The 22,305-nt window shown below is 41.8% G+C and overlaps 1 protein-coding gene across 1 annotated transcript in view; it reads left to right on the plus strand.

The window, feature by feature from the left end:
• Positions 1–2,190: 2,190 nt before the first annotated feature.
• The window catches only part of LOC114502037 (ubiquitin carboxyl-terminal hydrolase 7-like), a 48,287-nt gene continuing 28,172 nt past the window's right edge, over positions 2,191–22,305 (plus strand). Inside the window, exons 1-6 of the mRNA XM_028518865.2 lie at positions 2,191–2,303; positions 7,775–7,973; positions 12,115–12,253; positions 13,163–13,251; positions 17,544–17,652; positions 18,751–18,881. Coding sequence (XP_028374666.2) covers positions 2,264–2,303; positions 7,775–7,973; positions 12,115–12,253; positions 13,163–13,251; positions 17,544–17,652; positions 18,751–18,881 — 707 coding nt within the window. The 5' untranslated portion in view covers positions 2,191–2,263. The remainder of the gene's footprint in view (positions 2,304–7,774; positions 7,974–12,114; positions 12,254–13,162; positions 13,252–17,543; positions 17,653–18,750; positions 18,882–22,305) is intronic.

A 22,305-nucleotide genomic window follows, 5' to 3' on the forward strand; every position in this document is an offset into this window, starting at 1 on the left:
ATTTAATAAAAGGAGTATTAAGATTGGGAATGGTCTTTCTAAATGCGGGTGGTGATACCTGTGTTTTGGCCTCCAAGGATTTCTAAAGTATGTGTGCAAGATGCTCAAGAAAGATAAAGTGCAGTTTATATTCAGGAATATTCGAGAGATGGAACCTGATAGTTTGGGGTTTTGAGAGTGGGGTGCTATCCGTGGTGCTGAAACCGACTGCATGCTGGGAAGGCTCTGAAATATTGGACGCCAAGGACACACCTATGTAATAGTTTTAAAACCACACCTCCCATCTGTAGCTGAGACTCTTTAATTTCTCTTCAAGTGCCCCATGCCCCGGGGAAAGCTGAGAGCACAGGCAACATGAGGGCAAGCATTAGCTGCAGTGAGCAGTTCTGATATCTGGAGCAAGGAAAGGATCTCAAAATGTAAAGTATGACCCTTTTGGTCAATAGAGACTATTTAAACCCTGTCCTCCCATATTTCTTAAAAATGGACTTTTGCTATTGTAAGACGATTGTTCCTAAATTAATGAAACCATGATGAGAATGCTTCAGTTAGAATTTACACCTTATGTTTGGCAGTCATTGCTTAAAAGCCTTTAGAAAAGATTTTAATTAAGTAATTATTTTTAAGTGTTTTTTGTTGATTATGCTATTACAGTTTTCCCAATTTTTCCCCTCTACCCCCCCTCTGCCCAGCCCCCCCCCAGCCCTCCAGCATACCCACCCTTAGTTCATGGCCATGTGTTGTACATATAAGTTCTTTGAGTCCTCTGTTTCCTATGCCATTTTTATCTCTCCCTGTCTGTTTTATGCCTACTAATTATGCTTCCTCTTCCCTGCACCTTTTCCCCTCTATTCCTCCCTTTCCCTTCCCCACTGAAATCCCTTCATGTGATGTCCATGTCTCTGATTCTTAGGTATTCACCTGGTCAGGTCAACCCTCTTTGCTGTCTGTGGAGGAGGGGCCAGAGAGGGAACATTGCTGTTTGCCTGCTCATCTTTAGTGCATTTTCCAAGGGACTCTTGTGTGAGACTGGGTGTTTTTCCCACTATGGCAATAACCACAGTCCAGTCAACTCTGAGTCTCAGTTTCCCCTTAAGTCAGCCCCACCCACCGAGTCCAGGGCCTTTCTGACCACCTGATCCACTGCCTCAGAATGGTTTTTCTCAGCTGCCTGTGCAGTCTGCCACATTACTGGTCTGGTTGTTCTGGTTGATTTTTTCTTTAATTCCTTGGTTGTCAGAGTTCCATGCAGTTTGATTTTCTGTCACTTCTGGTTGTTTATTGATTTTAGATGGGTTGTTCTGCTCCTTTTGTTGTGTGAGGAAGCAAAGGGTTTCTACCTATGCCTCTATCTTGGTGGGAACCTTGTACCTAGTTATTTATTTTTAGAGAGGGGTAAAGAAGGGAGAATGAGAGGGTGAGAAAAACATCATTGTTTGAGATAAAGTACAATCAGTGTTTCTTGCGTTTCCCCACCTGGGGAGCTGACCTGCCACCCAGTCATGAGCACTGACTGGAACTCGAACCTGCAACCTTTGCATTTGTGGGATGATGCCCAACAGACCGAGCCACACACCAGTCAGGGCCATTGCTTAAAAGTTTTGTATCTACACTTCTGATTATCTGTAAATGTTTTTCAAGCCAGATTTCAGCAAGCATTCAGAAATACAAAACCAGTTTATTACTTTTGCAGTCCTTTCTGAACTCTGTACATGCCAGTCTTCCCAGGGACCTCCTTCCCAACTCCCTGAGTCCCCCAAAATACCAGTCCTGGTTTTTGCATGGATTTATACTTCAATTATGCAGTAACTGTCCAGAGACACTTTGAGAATGACAATTTATATGTGTCTGCAGTAAAAACATGTAATGTACACTCTTTTGTGTATATTCAGTAAATCCTCAAGGATATTTTCTCTAGGATTGATTGAGTTTGAATGAGTAGGAAACCTACTTCAAAATAAATGTCATTGCAGAGGGAGCAGATTATTGTGTTGTGTTCAAGTACACATAATATTTTGGTATCAGCCCAAGTTTGTATTTAGTAAATGTACTAGTAAGCGCCTTTTGGGTTACAGTGCATTTATTATGGCACAGCTGGAACTTATGAGTGCCTTGAAATAGTAGAAAGTACTGAATGTTTTTGTTTGTTTAATCTAAGCCTTGAAGGTAAAAACCATGGGATTTCTTTGTTTTCTTTAAAGCCGGAGATACAGATGACCCACCAAGAATTACTCAAAATCCTGTTATCAATGGGAATGTAGCCATGAGTGATGGGCACAACACAGAAGAAGATATGGAGGATGGTAAGTGCATGTGGGTTGCTTACTTTGGGCAGAAAACGCTGTCGGAAACACAAATAGGTGTGATGTACATTTCTTCCTCACATACTTCTGAGTTTCTTAAAAGCAGCTAGTTTTTTAGGAGGTGGTACTGAAGAAAAATGAGCTGTTTTGGTGTTGAATTTCAAGATTACCCACAAATTTCAAGGTAAGTTGATTGCCCCAGCCTAGGTAAGGAGGTTTAAATATAGGAGTTTATAATAGATGGGTGTTTACTCAGGTGTGCAATTTTCCTGCCACGTTACTCTCCTTTTCCTTCTTGTTTGCAGCAAGATACTTCTAGACATTGGAACTTGGCTTTCCATTGCATTCTTATTGTGTGTATATCAGTTGTCTGTACCCCACTCCCATTAAATATGAAATCAGACCAAGCTTTGGGCTTCATTCTCCCACACTAACTTTTGGTCTATACCTTCTATGCAAAAAACATGTGCATATGTACATGCATGGCTATTTTGTGCCTAGGGAATCACTTTCTCTTGAGGCAGTTTCTTCCTTGTAACTTATTAGATTATGTGACCTGTACATTTGCAAGGTCAAAATCATGAGCAGATAGCAGCCAGTAATCACTTTATGCAGTCCCTGGAATCTTGCAGTGTAATATGAAACCATGTTCTGTCAAAAGCATGTCCATCAATCCTCATGAGGGTTGTGTCCTTCCCAGGGGTTAACAGGGCAGTTGAAAGAAACCTCATCAGCCACGGGCTGCACCACCAGAAGGACTGCTGTTCAGACCTCCTGCCAAAAGTTCAGCCCCCATGACAAACTGCAGCTGTAGTTCAGAGTTCTCTCACAGTGCGGTTTACCCCCTGGCAGCTGGCTGAGGCAATATCTGAGGAAGGTAAAGAGGCGTGGTCTAAACCCCGCTGCTTTGTTACCTGTGGAGTGTGCTTTCCACTCTAGACCAAGGGCAACGGTGTGGGTGTGGTCTCTTTGGTTGCTGGGCTTTTGGTTTTATTTTAGACACCGTAGCTACCAAAAGTGATTCAGATAATGCTGGGGGACAGCACAGTCAGGTCTCCTGTGCCAGGTTTGAGTTAAGGACCAATTTTAGCCACTTGTGGAGCAGTAGGTGGTCCAACCCAGTCGCAACCCTCCCAGTCTAGTTCCCACAGAGCAATTTCATACTGATAGTTCCCTTTGTGTTTTTTTGGGTGGAGTGCATGGGAGAAGGCACAGGTACAGATAAAAGGGCAGGATGTCTCAGCCTCGGCTCTGTTGCCTTTTTGGGTGGGCCATTCTTTGTTGTAGGGGGCTGTCCTGTGCATTTTAGGACGCTAGTGTCATTCCATCCCTATTTCTCCCCCTACCCCGTCCCCTCCCCCGTTGTTACAATCAAATATCTAGACACTCCCTGGTGTATCTTGGGAGCTGTAGTTCCCTCATTTGTGGACCAGTGTTATGAGATCATAATGTATGTAAAATCCCTTTCTTCTCTAGGAAATTCTGCTAAATTATTAGTGGTAAATAATGGTGCTGAACCATAGAAACTAAAAGTGGGAATGCTCTTGTTGGGAATTACCAAATGGAAAAAGCACATCATAGGCAAAAGGAGAGTGGTCTTCAATAGCACTTTCTTCCTGGTTTGGATTTTAGGTGCCTTCTGAAAGGCCCAAGAGTAAGAGAATGATAAAGTTCATTTGTATTTGGTAGCAAAGGGGACGGAGGGAAGTGGTTCTGGTTCTAGGAGTAGAAGCCTTACTTAAGGGCAGCGTTTCTGCAGCCGTGATGTGTATTTCAGAACCACTCTTCTGCAGGACCCAAGTGTGCTGTGAGTCTAGGAAGTCTGAGGAGTGCTAGGCTAAACAAGTTTCTGTACTAGAGTAGTTTTCTGAGTCACCAGTTTCTGAGCATCTTTCTCCAAAAGACTCTTTGTTAATGATTCCCCAAGACTCTGGACTTCAGAACTCCTTTTTCCCCAGTCTCCTTTTAGCATCTTGTTCTGGAAAACACTGGATTACAATGACCAATGCCCTAACTGTGCAGAGAGGAATAGGGTGTGTTTCCTATAGAAAAGTTAAATAGCTAATAGCACAGATTAGAAAGATGTCTGTGAGGTAGAGAGTGTTTCCAAATCCTGTTAACATAGAATTGTGGGCAAGTATCAAAATCGTTGTCTAGTTGTGCTTACTTACTGTACTTTGTTTTTAGTTTCTTACTGTTTTGCCTGGTGTGACCATGGGAAGTTTTAGAGCAAATGGAGCCTCTGCAGAGCTAGATGAATCTGCACATGTAGATGGATCTAGATTGAGATTGTTGGTACCCATGAAAGTAATTTCCGGGAATTAACAAGGACTTGTAAAGACTTGTATTCGGATGAATAATTGAGGTTTATTAAAATTAACTGCAGGTGTGCCATTTGGGAAAACTTCAGGCTAACCTCTCTGATTCAGAAACCCAAAGTGTTAATCTTCCTCCACTTTTTCATGCAACCAAACCCTAAGCTGGTACACTGGCCTTTGCCCTATGAAGATAAGACTATTTTCAAAATGGACATTGGTATCTGCAGACTACAGGAGGCGGTGCTACTCTTTGGGGACAGGATGGGAAGGAAGTAGGTTATCAGGTTTTCTGACTGAGAATGTATGATGACAGCAGTTAACATGGGCTCCATCATCCTCCTATTGTTTACAATAAAACAATGCACGGAGTAATGAAATAGGTGCTCTGTGGCATCGTGACAGTTTAGAGTTTCTATTTGGTTGAAATATTAATACTGAGGGATATGGGGTATCCTTCCTAATACCAAGTGTATTGCTTTTGAAAAGACTATTAATTTTGAAGTAATTATAGGCAGAGAAATTTTCAAAAATAGTACATAGTATCCTGCGTTCCTGTCACCGGTTTTCTTGGGAAAAGACTTACACTCCCCTCTTGCAGTTGCTCATAGCAGGATATCAGGCCAGCTCTATCTGCCAACGATGGGTTTCAAGTCACCTTCTCTTTTTGTAGACTCTTCAGTTTTGACCTCTGTATTTGATGTAATTTTTCAATCATTCAATTAGTATAGTTTCCAGCCATAGGGTGAGATTTCTATTCATATGAAATCTCATGTTAAATTCCCTGAATAGCGTGTTTTGGGATGGTAAGTCTGTTCTAAGGATGTGCTTTCAGTGTGAGGCAGAATCTCACATTTAGTGTAGAATTCAGTGAGGGGGAACTGAGTACTGTGAGCCAGGGTGGCACCAGGCTTGGGGCACTGAGCCTCTGCATCTGCTGGGCCTGCCATCTTGTGGGCTCACTGCCATCCTGACTTCATCATTGTTTGTTCCTATTTAATATATAAAGATTAATTCACAAATTTGACTAAAGTGTGGGGTGGAAGAGGAGCAAAGCATTCATATCTATATAAAATCTAATCCTTCGAAGAGCTGAATTGTATCTGAAAACAAAATAGGAGAATTACAAGATAGGTGGGATTCTGCGAGTTTGAATTCTTTAGATCCCAGTATATGTCCTGAGGTTATTTTTCAGGTTTTCATTTGGTTTTGGTTCATTTCTTCCATCAGTGTCAAGCCAGCCGATTTTGGGGGTGGGGGCTGAGTTCAGCAGAGTGTTAGAGTGGCACTCTACAAATCAGAGGCAGGGTCACTGTGCTTAGTGTTCACAAATTTTGGGTGTTGGAACCCCTGTGGTCACTTTGTAAAACACATTGGATAAGATGAACCATTTAACTTCAGCAAGCCTGTGTTTCCTCATCTATAAATTAGGAATTAAGTAATAGCTTCCCTTCCCTACTTTGCAGGATTTAAATGCCACTCAGATGTGATCTGTGTATCTATGAAAAAGTGGCCTATTTTTCTCCTTTCTCCTCAGCTATTCTAGACATCCTTCTCTTGAGGAAGTTTCCTGCCTTCTCAGTGGACTTTTATTTTCCTTCAAAGGGAGTAGGGTTGCCTGCCACCGGGAGAGGCTCAAGTACAGAATGCACCTCTTCGTTGTGACTCACCCCCTGCTCAGTTGCTCTCCTTTCAGAGGGCTTCTTTGTAATCTGCCAAGCAATGTTACATGTAGGGGAAAAAATTAAGGATGAATAAATAGCCTAAAAGAAGGTAAAAATCACTGTCACGCATTCTTTGGGATTTTCTTTCTTTGGGGAAGAATATTGCCCTCTCATGAGGACTGATGGACATGTTTTCCTAAGAACAAATTCATTTAGTCACAAATAAGCAGTTTGTGTATGCTGAGATGTCTGCACCTTAGCACTCAGGTGTCTCTGCATTTTGGAAACTGAAGGATAAAGGAAGGGAGTGTGCTCTTAACATGTTCTTCTTTCCCTAAGGCTCCAGTCTCATTGGTACCTCAAGAGCCTGTGGGAATGGGTGTGAAACTAGCACCTTATTCTTAAAAAACCTTCCAGGCTCCTGCTATTCTGTAGACCAATTTGTGTCTCCTCAGAGGTGGCCCTTGGTTCCCTGCCTGTCTGTGTACTATTCCCATTCTGCAAAGAGATAGATACAAAAAGCAAGAGAAAGCATTAGAAATGTGTATCTTGCTGTGGCAGTTTTATGATGTTTTATTAGGAAGTGCTGGCAGTGACAGATTGGCACGGTGGCCTCGGGAGGACCAGGTTTTCACATGAGTCTGATAAACATCACTGTGGACATTGCTGGGTTTGTCAAAGCTAATTGGGGCCCATGTCACTTAAATGAATAGCCACCATGAGTAAAAGATAGAAATCTGAAGTGTGTGGCATTAGTTAAAAATCTACGAAGAGCGACTATATCAACACTTTGCTTTTTATTGGAGGAAAACATAATTCCTTAAATTGGCCTTCAGTCTCATTGAGTAATAAAAAATATCAGTTTCTGCTTGTATTTTCATAGTTATTCTCCATAGGGAATCCAGGCCGTTGTTTCACAGTAATTTTGAAATAAGTTGTCAACTTTTATTTTTAGGCTAGCTTTATATCAATCTTTTTGTCTGTAAACAGTGCTGGGCTTCTTTAGGAATGGTCATTTCCCACTGCCCCCGAAAGGCCGCCTTTGTTTTTGCTAGTTCAGCGCTCCCTTCATTTTTTTCTCTAGCTCAGCCCATTTCTGAAACTTTTTCTATTCATCTACAAGTCCTGTTCTTGAACAAATGTTACATGTTTCATCCCTGCTCTCCACAGCCCCTCCACGCACTGAGGATTATGTGGGAATTAAGATAGAGTAGAACAGATGCTGTCATCACACAGAACTCTTAAATCTAGGAGGGAAGGCAGGTGTGTGTTGTTAGCCTTCTGAGTTTGGGGTTTCATTCACAGAGAAACTGTATGTTATCGTACTGCTTTAGGTTATTTAGTAACTTGGAACTCATACTATCATTTTCCCAGAGAGCTGGGTTTTAGCATCTAGGTTGGGGTTGTGTAGAATAGTTCATCCCCGCTTGTCGGTGCTTTCAGGGCTGTTTACTAGCGCATAGGCTCTGACTGTCAACCTGTTTTCTTGCAGACACGAGTTGGCGCTCCGAGGCAACCTTTCAGTTCACTGTCGAGCGCTTCAGCAGACTGAGTGAGTCGGTCTTTAGCCCTCCGTGTTTTGTGCGAAATCTACCATGGAACATTATGGTGATGCCACGCTCTCATCCAGACAGACCACACAAAAAAAGCGTAGGATTCTTTCTCCAGTGCAATGCTGAATCTGATTCCACGTAAGACGGTTTAAATGATACAATTACAAACTACAAGTAGTCTAATACATTGGAAGCCAAATATGATTGGCCTTTTTATATTTTGAAATTTTTTGGAATTTCCTTACTGATGTACATAGCTCTTTGATTTAAAATTAGACTCAACGTGGTCCCCTCTTTAAAACTCACTGGTAGGTACAATATCCAAACTAGAAAAGATATGTATTTTTTTCTTGCAATTCAAAAGCAAAGTTCAGGTTTAGGGTTTTCTGTCAAGATGGTGGCATAGGCAGACATGGCTCGCCTCTTCGCACAACCACATAAATATTACAAGTAAAATATAGAACAACCATCACTCAGGAACATCAGAAATTGAGCTGAATGGAAGTTTGACAACTACAGATTTAAAGAAACCACATCCATCCAGACTGGGAGAAGGGGCACAGACATGAAGCAGGCTGGCCCCACACCCATGTGGATAAAAATTTGGGAGGGATATCTTGGGAGCAAGGAGTCACACCCCTACACCAGGCACCCCAGCTCAGGGTTCCAGTGCCAGGAAGATAAGTCCCCACAACTTCTGGCTGCAAAAACCAGTGGGCATTGAGTTGGTGGAGGAGGATGCTGCAGCCCTAAGCAGTTCCTCTTAGGGAATCCACACATGGACTCACCTACTCAGACTGGCTTCCTCTGAGCTTCAGCACTGGGGTGGCAGCTTGAAAGGCACCAGTGGTATCCAGGGAGAGACTAAAGTATCTGGTTCGGGGCAAGCAGAGGCCAGTGTCCCTTTGCTGAGCCCTCAACCCACAGAGCTTGTAGTCTGGTGCCATGTCTGAGACACCATTGACTTGGCTAACACTGTATGATACACCTGGGAGATCTACAAAGACTCTACATAAAAATGACTGGTCTTGGCTCCTAAATCCTATCAAATGAGCAACAGCTGGTGAGCCATCTTGGCTCAACTGCTTCAGTGAGCTATAGAAGCAGCCAGATTAGATCCCTAGCTTGGCTTTCCCTGGGAACTCCAAGCCCAGCACAAGTAGCAGCCATCTCAGATTACAGCTCAGCAGGGTGGCCCCAGACAAAACACAGGAAGGGCCTGACCTTGGCCTGCACTCCCCAGGAAACCCCAGGGCCAGCTTACCGAGTGGATAGCCACAGACCACATCAGAGCACCACCACCCTGCCCCTGCATCGCTGACCCTCCACGGAGGGCAGAAATTGGTGGACAGTGATCCCAGCCAATCCTTGCAGCTGACTGACCTGGGTAAATCTCTCCAGTGGATCTGCCAGTAGCAACCAAGGCTCAAGTACAAGAGGAGGGTGTACTCAGTCCCCAAGAAGGGCACACCTTGAGTACCCAGCTTGTGGTAGAGGAGGCTGTGCCACTGGGCCCTACAGGACACCTATGACCTTAGGCCATACTACCAAGGCATGGAAACAAAGCAGCTCTACCTAGTACATAGAGAGAAACACAGGGAGGCTGCAAAACAAGGAGACAAGGAAATATGGCCCACATGATAGAACAGATCAAAACTCCAGAAACAGAGCTAAATGAAATGGTGATAAGCAATCTATTAGATGCAGAGTTCAAAACAGTGATTATAAGGATGCTCAAGGAACTTAGTGAGAACCGCAGCAGCATAAAAAAGACCCAGTGAGAAACAAAGGAAACACTAACCAAATAAAGAACAATTTAACATGGAAACAACAGTAGAATGGATGAAGCTGAGAGTCACATCAATGATTTGGAACATAAGGAAGCAAGAACAACCACACAGAACAACAAGAAGAAAAAAAGAATCCAAATAAATGAGGATACTATAAATAGCCTATGAGACAACTTTAAGAGGTCTAACAATTGCCTCATGGGGTATCAGAAGGAAAAGAGGAAGAGCAAGAAACTGGAACTCTACTTGAAAAAATAGTGAAAGAAAAGTTCCATAATTTGGTGAAGGAAATAGACATACTAGTCCAGAGAGCACATCCCAACTATGATAGATGCAAAGAGACCCACTCAAAGACACATCATTATTCAAAGGTCAAAGGTTAAAGATAAAGAGAGACTCTTAAAAGCAAGAGAAAAGTTAGTTACCAGAAGGTTGCCAGATGGGAGGGATGCAAGGGAGAATGGGTGAAGAGGTGGGGGATTAAGAAGTACAAATAGCTAGTTACAGAATAGTCATGGGCTGTAAAGTATAGTATAGGAAAAGGAGTAGCCAAAGAATTTATACACATGACCCATAGACATGAACAATGGTGGGGGGATCTTCTGAGGGGGGGTGCTGAGTAGAGGGGCAAATGGGGAAAAATCAGGACAACTGTAATAACATAATCAATATAATAAAAACCCCTAAAGTTTGTAGGAACATGGAATCAAGGCCCAATAGACTAGTCAGCCCATGAGGCTGACTACTGGTTTACCAGGCTTAATTCCTATTCACCAGTAACTCTCTAAGGGGAAAATTGTAGTTAAGGAAAGTTCTTCAAAAAATTTTTAAAGTGTATTTTATTGGTTATGCTGTTACAGGTGTCCCATTTATTTTCCCTCCCTTTATCTCCCTCCTCTCTGCACTGCCCCCCTCACCCAACAGCATCCCCTGCTCCACAGTTCATGTCCATGAGTCATACGTGTAAGTTCTTTGGCTTCTCCATTTCCTATACTATTCTTAACTTTCCCCTGACTATTTTGTGCCTACCTATTCTGCTTCTTATTACCTGTACATTTTCCCCCCATTGTTCCCCTCTCCCTCCCCACTGATAACCCTCCATGTGATCTCCATTTCTTTGATTCTGTTTCTGTTCTAGTTTGCTTAGTTTTTGTTTCTGTTTTTCAGGTTCAGTTGATAGTTGTGAGTTTGTTGTCATTTTACTGTTCATAGTTTTTGATCTTCTATTATTTAGATAAGTCCTTTTAACATTTCATATAATAAGGGCTTGGTGGTGGTGAACTCCTTTGGTGGTGGCTATATATCTTTGTCTGGGCATATTTGTTACTTTAAGGGGCAGAGCCTTAGGTATTCACTAGGGCAGGGCCATCCTCTTTGCTCTGTTGTGGTGCTGTCTCCACAGAAGGTCAGAGAAGGAACAATGCTGCTTGCTCTGCCCTCATCCCACTTGCTGTCACTTCCCTTACTTCCCGTAAGCAATTTGTGCCCCAGAGGACACTGGCTCTAGCTATTCTGTCAAAGCTCCAGGAAGTATAACTCATTTTATGTTTTTTTTTTTTTTTCCTGGAAGTTCTAAGAAGTGCCAAGCCCATTTTATAGTGCACTCAGGGTTGTATGTAGGTTAAGATTTTTTTTTTCCTATGGTCAAATTATGGTCTGATCTGATGAGTATTGGGTGAGATTTTAGTCATAATAGCCGCAACCTGAACAGTAGTTTGGAAACAGTGAGTGGTTCACATCCAGCATAAGGAGCCTGAGCAAGTGGAAGTGCTGATGAGCTGGCACGGCTCTTTTTGGTGTTTCAGTGAGCTTGCAGCACTGTGAGCCTTTCGGTGGACTTTTAAAGTGGCATAGGTTTTGGTTTTTAAACATGGATCCAGAGGCCCTTAGTGATCTTCCCCAAACATGATGGACTGCATCTACAGTCCTGTCACTTGTGGTTGTGATTCAGCACCATGCTCAGAGTTTGTCAGGGGACCCCTGGTGCAGCCCTGCCCAGAGGCTTGTGTCAGAGGTGCTCTTGAGAACGTGACAGTACCTGTAAGCTACCAGGGGCAGGAGTGATGCTGACTAGTGACACCTTTATTAGTAGAACCTAGAGCTTCAAGTACACTCATTTCAAAACACAGCATTATTATCATTCTTGTTTTCCTATTCTTTTAAAGTGCCATCCATAAAATTGTAATTTGACCCCAAAACTATAGTCTCTTATAAAATTTCAACATTTATTTTAAAGATAGCAATACAAAACTTGACTTTAACTTTTGAAAAATTAAAAAATAAATAAAGCCATGAGTTAAGTCAGTAGGTAAGGGCACCCTGGACCCTTAGCCTTTTCTTCTCTAAAGGTAAATATGCTTTCCAACCACCCACGCCACCCCCACAAAAAAGAAGGTAAATATGGGAATTTTTGTGTGCTGTGTTTTTAAAAAACATATAAACATCAATGAAATATGTCACCTAAGATTTAGATTATTTTCTTTAAACAGGTCATGGTCTTGTCATGCACAAGCAGCGTTGAAGATAATAAATTACAGAGATGAGGAGAAGTCATCCAGTCGTCGTATTAGTCATTTATTCTTCCATAAAGAAAATGATTGGGGATTTTCCAATTTTATGGCCTGGAGTGTAAGTAACAGTGAATTTAGACTGAGTAATAATCTGAGCATTATTGTATTCCCCTTAATCTTTCATTATTCATAGCCTTCTATTTACTTATTTATTTATTCATTTATTATTGATTTTGGAGAGAAAGAGAACAGGGGAGAGTCATCAGTTTGTTATTGTATGTATGTTTGTACATTCATTGGTTGATTTTTGTATGTACCCTGCCTAGATATTGACCATGCAACCTTGTTATATTGGAATGACACTCTAAGCCCCTGAGCTACCCTGCCAGGGCACCTTCATTCATTTTAGAATCAAAGTGTTTGTTTAATAAAGTGTTTGTTTAATAAGTTGGGCAGCTATCTGTGTGTGTGTGTGTTTTTTTCCCTACCTAAGCTTTTTTCAGCCAGCAGGACTAAAGTCTCAACATTTTGTCAAAGATTGTAAGCTAGTCAATAGCATTCCTGATAGGTACACTTCCTTTAAAAGCAATAATACCAGTTGGGATCCTTCCATAAGTCAGACATAGTGCAGGGTGGTTTCATGAAGCTTCATGAATTCTCAAGTCAGTTCATTTTGGCTGTTTTGGCAGAGGTGGAAACGTGCTTAGGAATGTCCTGCTTATTCTCCTACCATGGGTTCTGTGGAACCTCCCCCTCCCTGCTGTGATGAGCATGCCCTCATCCCTCATTTTTCATGTTATTATGTATGGCCTTGTACCCCCAATGCCTCTAGGATGCCTCCTCTTGTTCAGAGAACACTGTTCACAACAAACCAAAATGCTGCAAAAATAGAAGCATGATTTGGGTGTTTGAAAAAGTAGTATTTTAACTTATTAAAGTACGTGACACTAGGGTAATTGTCACTTTGGAATGAAGTGAGCATTCGTATGATCTAATATAAGTTGGATATGCTTATTTTTCTTTTTAGGAAGTGACTGATCCTGAGAAAGGATTTATAGATGAGGACAAAGTGACTTTTGAAGTCTTTGTGCAGGCAAATGCTCCCCATGGAGTTGCGTAAGTTTTTCCTTATTTGTGTGCTATGACAAGACGTATTTTGTGCTGAGAGCAATACTTGCACGTGATCAGAAATGCATGATTCCACAGAGCAGCACCCCTCTGTGCTCGCCCCTTGGTACACATGGAACATATAGGCATGCATGCCAGCTTCACATTCACTGCTTCGTTTAGCGGATTTATTAAACCAGATTCTGTACGCAGACCCTGCTGCACACTACTAATATAATCATGTGGTCAACAAGACGAGACAGCCATGGGTTTCTGTTCACCAAGAAGGTACAGGCTGGTCTGGCAAAGGAGCAAGACCAGTACATAAATAACTGCAGCAGGAGGTACTCTGTTTTTATGTTAAAGAGGTTGGGGATGTCCATGTGTGCTGGTGGCCCTGCTGAGCGGGCGAGGTAGTGAATGGGGCACCTTAGAGCTTAGCGGAGGGCCTGCAAGGAGATGCTTCTACTTCTGTCATTCAGTCCAGGAAGTTCTGTGTGCAAGAAGAAGTTTGGCCTCACAGAGTGTATTGGTTTTATTGGTTGATAATGTGGGGCAGTGAATTGAGGGTAGGGAGAAGGACATGCATAAAGACACCAGCAAGAAAATTTGGAGTTGGGCAGAATATGAGGGAAGTTGAAGAGTGGATCTGAAGGCTGAGATGGTAAACTGGGAGCAGGTTATAGAAGAATACCAGACTTTGAAGGCCCAGAGTGAAACGGTAACATTGTATCTAGGAAGAAGTTAAGTGGCAGGTCCCAGTCTCTTACTTGCCATACTTCATTTCCACTTGGACTTACTCTTGGGTGAGAGTGTGTTGGTTGACCCTGATAGAAGGGTGCAGGGAGCAGTGGGGTGGCCATGAAGGAACTATTAGTCTAGATCCTGGCTCAAGTGGCCTGGGCAAGGCACTGGAATTTTTAAAAATATATTTTATTGATTATGCTATTACAGTTGTCCCATTTTTCCCCTTTACTCCCCTCCACCCTGCCCACCCCCTCCCACCCACATTCCCCCCCTTTAGTTCATGTCCATGTGTCATTAGTTCTTTAGCTTCTACATTTCCCGTACTATTCTTGCCCTCTCCATGTCTATTTTCTACCTACCATCTATGCTACTTATTCTCTATACCTTTTCCCCCCTCTCCTCCTCCCACTCCCCTGTTGCTAACCCTCCATGTGATCTCCATTTCTGTGGTTCTGTTCCTGTTCTAGTTGTTTGCTTAATTTTCTTTTGTTTTAGGTGTGGTTTTTACTGAGTTTGATGTCTTTTTTTACTGTTCATATTTTTTACCTTCTTTTTCTTAGATAAGTCCCTTTAACATTTCATATAATAAGGGCCTGGTGATGATGAACTCCTTTAAGTTGGCCTTATATGAGAAGTACTTTATCTGCCCTTCCATTCTAAATGAAAGCTTAGCTGGATAGAGCAATCTTGGATGTAGATCCTTGCCTTTCATGACTTGGAATACTTCTTTCCAGCCCCTTCTTGACTGTAAGGTCTTTTTTGAGAAATCATCTGGCAGTTTTATGGGAACTCCTTTGTAGGTAACTTTCTCCTTATCTCTTGCTGCTTCTAGGATCCTCTCCTTCATTTTTACCTTGGGTAATGTAATTATGATGTGCCTTGACATGTTCCTCCTTGGGTCCAACTTCTTTGGGACTCTCTGAGCTTCCTGGCCTTCCAGGAAGTCTATTTCCCTTGCCAGATTGGAGAAGTTCTCCTTTATTTGTTCAAATAACTTTTCTACTTGTTACTCTTCCTCTTCCCCTTCTGGTACCCCTATAATTAGGATGTTGGAACATTTAAAGATGTCCTGGAGGTTCCTAAGCCTCTCTTCATTTTTTTGAATTCTTGTTTCTTCATTCTTTTCTGTTTGATTGTTCCTTTCTTCCTTCTGGTCCCTTCCATTAATTTGAAACCCAAGTTTTCTTTCCATCACTGTTGGTTCCATGTGCATTTTTCTTCATTTCACTTAGGATAGCCTTCATTTGTTCATCTAATTTGCAACCAAAGTCAATCAATTCTGTGAGCATCCTGATCACCAGTGCTTTGAACTGTGAATCTGATAGGATGGCTATCTCTCGGTCACTTAAAAGTATTGATTCTGGGGCTTTTAATTCTGTTTGAGCCATCTTTTTTTTTTCCTTTGGTTTGGTCATGTCTGTTACATATGAGGGGTGGTGCCTTAGGTGTTCACCAGGGCGGGGCACCTCAGTTGCTGGGTTGTGATGTTGTATGTGGGGGCGGGGTCCGAGAGGGAACAATGGCGCCTGCTCCACTCTCTGTAGGACTTCAGTCCTCTCTGACGCTTCCCACAAGCAGACTGGGGCCTTCTGGTGCTGGTTCCTGGGCAGGTGGGCTTGTGTATGTTCTAGGACTCTGTGGGTCTCCCCAAGGAGCTCTCCTGTGAGGCTAAGAGATTCTCCTGGCCTCAACCCCTACAGGTGTTTTCAGTTGGTGCTTTTAGGCTTTGTTTCCCGGCGCTGGGTCCCTGGGTTGTGTGGTCTGTGTTGCTGCCCGTTTTCGCCTAGTTTATCTATGCATGAATGTGTGACTGCGGACAGCCAGCTGCCTCGCGCACCTCACTAGGTCTGCTCATTACCTCCCATGCCCCCCATGCCACTGGGTCCGTCAGCTGCCCCTGCGCTCTGGGGTCTGCCAACTACCGCCTGTGCCCTGTGCACCAGCGTCTGCCAAGCCACTGCTTTTTCCTGCCAGGACCCCTCTCCGTAGGCCTCCGACTCTGCCCCTCTTTACCGGTCTAGATGAATGGTTGTCAGACTTCCATTCAGTTCATTTCTCTCTGCTCTGGTTGTTTTTTGTTTCTAAAATATTGTTGTCTTTAGTTTTGGTTGTGTGAGGAGGCACAGTGCGTCTACCTATGCTTCCATCTTGGCTTGAGGCACTGGAATTTTTTAAAAAAATGCCAATAACATTTATTAGCTTTATGTTAATTGAACTGATACCAGAGGAATCAGGCTTTTCTTGAGTAGCCTTTTCAAAACACGCACTTATCTTGTATTGAAAGACCTAAAGTAGGGGGCTGAAATAAGCGAGTTCTAATTAAAATTGTTGTGGGGGTTTCCCCTTTTCATTTAAAACCTTTTCCCTATGTCTCTTGACTTTAAAAAGTACATTGACTTTTCAGTGTTACCAATCAAAAAAGATTTATTGGTTCAGCCACACTTGTCAAAACTTATTCAACTGCCCTGGCTGGTGTAGCTCAGTGGATTGAGTGTGGGCTGTGAACCAAAGGGTCACCAGTTCGATTTCCAGTCAGGGCACATGCCTGGGTTGTGGGCCAGGTCCCCAGTGGGGGCCATGTGAGAGGCAACCACACATTGATTTTTCTCTCCTTCTCTTTCTCCCTCCTTCCCCTCTCTTTAAAAATGAATAAATAAAATCATTATAAAAACCTTATTCAACCATTATTTCCTAAATCTTTAGGAATCTTTGTTCAAATATTCATTTTTATCTCAGGGTTCTTGCATTTTCTTGACAATTTAAAAATGATTTTAAAAAATTTATTTTTAGCGTATTTTTCCCATTAATATTTATTAAGAAATAATTTTAACACACATGAATTTTAACCAGGACCTTATGACACACCTGAGTGTTTGCAAGGCCATGGATTAACCTCTGGAATCAGAGTACTGTTGACTTTGACCTCACAAAAGGATTGGTCACACTCATTGGAGATCATGTTTGTTTATGTCTTTGCATTATAGAAGACTAATAAGAAAAGGTTGTAGATGTTTGAAAGTCTGCATTAAAACTTGCCAGTATACATGCTTGTCTTTCCATGTGTGTATGACAAGAGAAAAGAGGGGTCCCACCTATTTCCATTTCTTGCTGAGTACATGTGACCTAGTATGAATGTAATAGGACTACACTGGGGGTCAGTTTGCTACAAGTTTGTAGACTGTAAGTTGTATCTGTGAGTGCTGATCTTGGTAAGTGATGGCCATGCTGCTCTCAACAGACAGTGTTTTAAGTTGCTTCTTGATCGCTGGGGTTGAATTAGCACTGGTCCATGCACTTGGTTGGGCAGAATCAATGACCATTAAAGAGAGCCCCGTGATAAGAACTCTTGGCCGTAGTGTCCTTAGTGCCATGGGCCTGGTGATGAGTTATTAACTTGGAGGGGTGCTCAGCCTTCATTCCTGTGTCAGGATGGTGGGAAATAGCAGTGAAATGTCAGCCACCAGGCTGACATCTGGTTGAATCACTCCACACATGTTGTAGAAGCAAGGATGTGTCCTGTGCAATTTTCCCTCAACCTGAAACTGATCTTGTAGGTGGGATTCAAAGAAGCACACGGGCTATGTTGGTCTGAAGAATCAGGGAGCGACTTGTTACATGAACAGCCTGCTGCAGACTTTATTTTTCACAAATCAACTACGAAAGGTAAATGGATGGTATTTCTCTCCTCAGCCTCCCACCCACCCTTTTCTCTCAAGTATTAAGGGACAAGCAAAGTCCTCTTGCTAAACCTTGCCTTGTCTTCTCTTACACAGTGCTGTCCCCAGAGAGACCTCTATGTCATGCTTGCTCATGTCTTTAGTCCTCAGTGTTTGGACACTTAAAGCTAACCGGGGTGATCAAAAGTTCACTACTGCTAATGATCCTAACTTTGAGCTAGAAGTAATATGTGTATTTTTTAAATATGAAAGCCATTGACAACACTTGAAAAAGTTTTATATGAAAAATTGATCAGTCGGAAAACTAGCTGCAAAATGTAGTTTTCACATATTATAGACAAAATGTATTTATTTTTGAAAAATATTTATTTTTAGACAGAGGGGAAGGGAGGGAGAAAGAAAGGGAGAGAAACTTCAGTGTGTGGTTGCCTCTCAAGCACCACTGCTGGAGACATGGCCCACAACTCAGGCATGTGCCCTGACTGGGAATGGAACCAGCAACCTTTTGATGTACAGGCTGGCACTCAATCCACTGAGCCACACCAGCCAGAGTGAAAAACATGTATTTTTTTTTAAGACTACTTAAACCAGAGTAGACTTCCCTGCAATGTAATGCAGATGAGACAGCCATTTGTACTTTAGGAAAGTCATGTGAGCAGCATGGAGCAGTACAGGCAACACGGACTCCTGGTTGTGGGGCAGCACTAGCTGGTCTGCTGCTTTCCTTTCATGTTTGCACTGTTCTGGTGAGTTACTGTGGTAGGCTAGATCCCAGGGATAGCTGAATGTGGGTGGTGTCAGTAGCATTTGTTTCATTAACTCTCCTGTTTATAAGTAATGTTGTTCTGAGAAGTCTGAGATGAAAGTTATTGTCTTTGGATGGTGAGCTATAGGTCATAGAAAAAAATACATTTTTTGCCACCTTGTATTTTCTAGATTTATTCTGAAGACTTTTATGATTTCCAATTAAAAAAAAAACCTTCCTGACCTATGTAGTGGCCTTAATTAAACTACCATAGCCATTGTGATATTAGAAGTGATAATTGTCATGTCAAATTTCATTTTTATTTCTTAATCTTTTTAGGCAGTTTACATGATGCCAACAGAGGGTGATGACTCATCCAAAAGCGTCCCTTTAGCATTGCAGAGAGTGTTCTATGAACTACAGCACAGTGATAAGCCCGTAGGGACAAAGAAGCTAACAAAATCATTCGGGTATGTATTGGAAATCTGCCTTTCCCTCTATGGCTCCTTTAAGGATGAATGAAATGACAGAAGAATTACAAGCACTGTGTAGGCATTTAATTATGTCAGAGTGTTTCTATCATTGTATTTTATCTGACCACTTTGGAAAGAGCAGCCTGGTTTTAGAATTTTGCTTGAGAAATAATTTACAACTTAAAGCTTTACCTGTCAAGAAAAGGACAGGTATATAGCCAAAGGATCTCCTATCTTTTCTCTGTGGGTTGGTACTTTAAATACCATAGAATATACTCCCGCTGTCTTAAACAATTTTGCCTTCCCCCTCCAACTGATCACAAAAATGGGTAGGTGAGAGCTGTGAACACCAGTATACCTGCTGGAAGAGGAAAGCCACTAACAAAGGAACCACCAACAGATAACATGAAAGAATGTGAAGGAGGGAGTGGAAGCCATACTAACATCATCCCAGGACTGATCTGGAAATATAGCTAAATGGTGGAGAAATTACCCGGAACAAAAAACTGAACAAGAGTGAGAGAGAAACCTCAAAACCTCATACAGACAGAAAGTAGCTTCAGTACAATCAGTCTACACCTGCACAGCAGAATACAAGACGTGGTGGACGGAGTGACCCTCAGTTAACCAGCTGGAGGAAAGGACCCACCAAAGAAAGACCCAACAACAGTCAAAAACCAGACATACAGAGAGCCAACATAAATGACAGCCCAAGACCTGCAAGTTCAGGAGATCAAGGAGACTGCACCACTGAATCTCACAGGTCTTCTAACATAGAAGTTCACACCATAAACCCAGGGACTCAGAACAGATCAATTTAAGAAGCAGAGGCTAACAAGAAGAGTCTCACAAACAATGGGAAGACAAAGAAACAGTCCCCAAGTGAAAGAAAAGGAGGAAGCCTCAGAAAGGATGCTAAATGAAACAGAGGCAAGCCATCTATCAGATACTGAGTTCAAAGCAATAATTATAAGGAAGCTCAATGACTTCACAGAGAATTACCAAAAACTACAGGGAAACTACAGTGAACTCACTGCAAACTATATCAACATGAAAAAGGAAATAGAGACTATCAACAAGGGCCAAGAGGAAATGAAGAATACATTTTCTGAACTGAAGAACACAGTAGAAGGAATCAAAAGCAGAATCAATGAAGCAGAGGATTGGATCAGCAAACTGGAGGACAAGGTAGAAAAACACACCCAGAAAGAGCAAGAAAAGAAAGAGGCTCAGAAAGAATGAAGAGGGGTTAAGGGAAAAGTGAAACAATATGAAATGTAATAATATCCATGTAATATGGATACCAGAAGGAGAAGAAGAGAGCAAAGGATGGAAACCCTGTTTGAAAAAGTAATGATGGAAAACTTCCCTAATTTGATGAGAGGAAATAGTCACACAAATCCAGGAAACACAGAGTCCCAATGAAGAGAAACCCAAAGAGGCCCACTTTAAGACACATCATAGTTAAAATGTCAAAATTCCAAGACAAAGAGAGGGTCTTAAAGGCAGCAAGGGAGAAATGGGCAGTAACATACATGAGAGCCCCGATAAGCCTAGCAGCTGACTTCTCAATGGAAAGGCTCTAAGCCAGAAGGGAATGGCAAAAAATATTACAAATAATGCAAACCAGAGGCCTGCAACCAAAACTACTTTATCCAGAAATGCTCTCAATTAAAATAGAAGGCCAAATAAGGAGCTCCCCAGACAAAAGAAGCCTCAAAGAATATACCTCCTCCAAACCAGCTCTGCAAGAGATGCTAAAGGGTCCCCTTTAAGAACAGGAAGAAAAACAGTGATAGAGAGAGAGAGAGGGAGAGAGGGAGGGAGGGAGGGAAAGGGAGATATTGAGCGAGAAACACAGGTATGGAAAAATGTCAATGAATAAATACCTATCAATAATAACCTTTAATGTAAATGGATTAAATGCCCCAATCAAAAGACATAGAATAGCTGAATGGATAAGAAAATAGGATCCACACATATGCTGCCTACAAGAGACCCACCTCAGGACAAAAGACCTACACAGACTGAAAGTGAAGGGCTGGAAACAAATTTTCCAAGCAAATGTTAAAAAAAAAAGCTGGGGTAGCAATACTCATACCACACAAAATAGACTTCAAAAAAAGAGCTATAAAAAGCCACCCAGAAGGTCAATTCATAATACTCAAGGGAAGAATCCATCAAGAAGACATAAACATTATAAATATATATGCACCCAACATAGGAACACCCAAATACATAAAGAAAAGTCTGGAGGACTTCAAGGAAGATATTGACAGCAACACAATTATAGTAGGGGATTTTAACACCCCACTGTCAAAAATGGACAGATCTTCCAAATAAAATGTCAACAAAGAGATTGTGTCATTGAACAATGCCCTAAATGAAATGGACTTAACTGATATATATAGAGCCTTCATCCCAAAGAAGCTAAATACACATTCTTTTCTAATGCACATGGAACATTTTCAAAGATAGACCACATGATAGGACACAAAACAAGCCTCAACAAATTCAAGAAATTTGAAATAATATCAAGCATTTTCTTCAACCACAAGGGACTGAAACTGAAAACCAACCCCAAGGAAAAAAAACCAAAACACTCAAATTCATGGAGATTGAATAGCATGCTATTAAACAATGGATGGGTCAAGATAGAGATTAGGGAAGAAATCAAAAAGTTTCTGGAAACAAATGAAAATGAAGTCACAACGACCCAAAACTTATGGGACTCAGTGAAGGCAGTCCTGGGAGGGAAGTTCATAGTGATACAGGCATACCTAAAAAACATAGAAACATTTCAAACAAATAATCTAACTCTACACCTACAAGAACTTGATGAACAACAACAAAGACAGTCCAGAGCAAGTAAAAGGAAAGAATTAACCACGATTAGAGCAGAATTAAATGACATGGAGATTAAAAGCACAATTCTCAGGATCAATAAATCCAGGAGCTCATTCTTTGAAAAGATAAACAAAATCGACAAGTCTTTAATTTAAGCAGACTCATCAAGAAAAAAAGAGAGAGGGCCCAAATAACACAATCAGAAATGAAAGAGGAGAGATTACAACTGACACCACAGAAATACAAAGGATTGTTAAGAAATTACTAGGAAGAACTAGATGCCAAGAAATTGGAAAACCTAGGTGAAATGGACAAATTTCTGGAAAAATATGATCTTCCAAAATTCAATGAAAAAGAAGCAGAAAGCCTGAACAGACCAATAATAGTGATGAAATTGAAGCAGTAATCAACAAGCTTCCAACACACAAAAGCCCTGGACCAGACAGTTTCACAGAATTGTACAAAACATTTAAGGAAGAGCTAATCCCTATCCTTCACAAATTATTCCAAAAAATTCAAAAGATGGAAGACTCTCAAACTCTTTTTATGAAGGCAGCATCATCCTAACCCCAAA

Source organism: Phyllostomus discolor, chromosome 3 (assembly GCF_004126475.2).
Source record: "Phyllostomus discolor isolate MPI-MPIP mPhyDis1 chromosome 3, mPhyDis1.pri.v3, whole genome shotgun sequence".
Classification (NCBI taxonomy): domain Eukaryota; kingdom Metazoa; phylum Chordata; class Mammalia; order Chiroptera; family Phyllostomidae; genus Phyllostomus; species Phyllostomus discolor.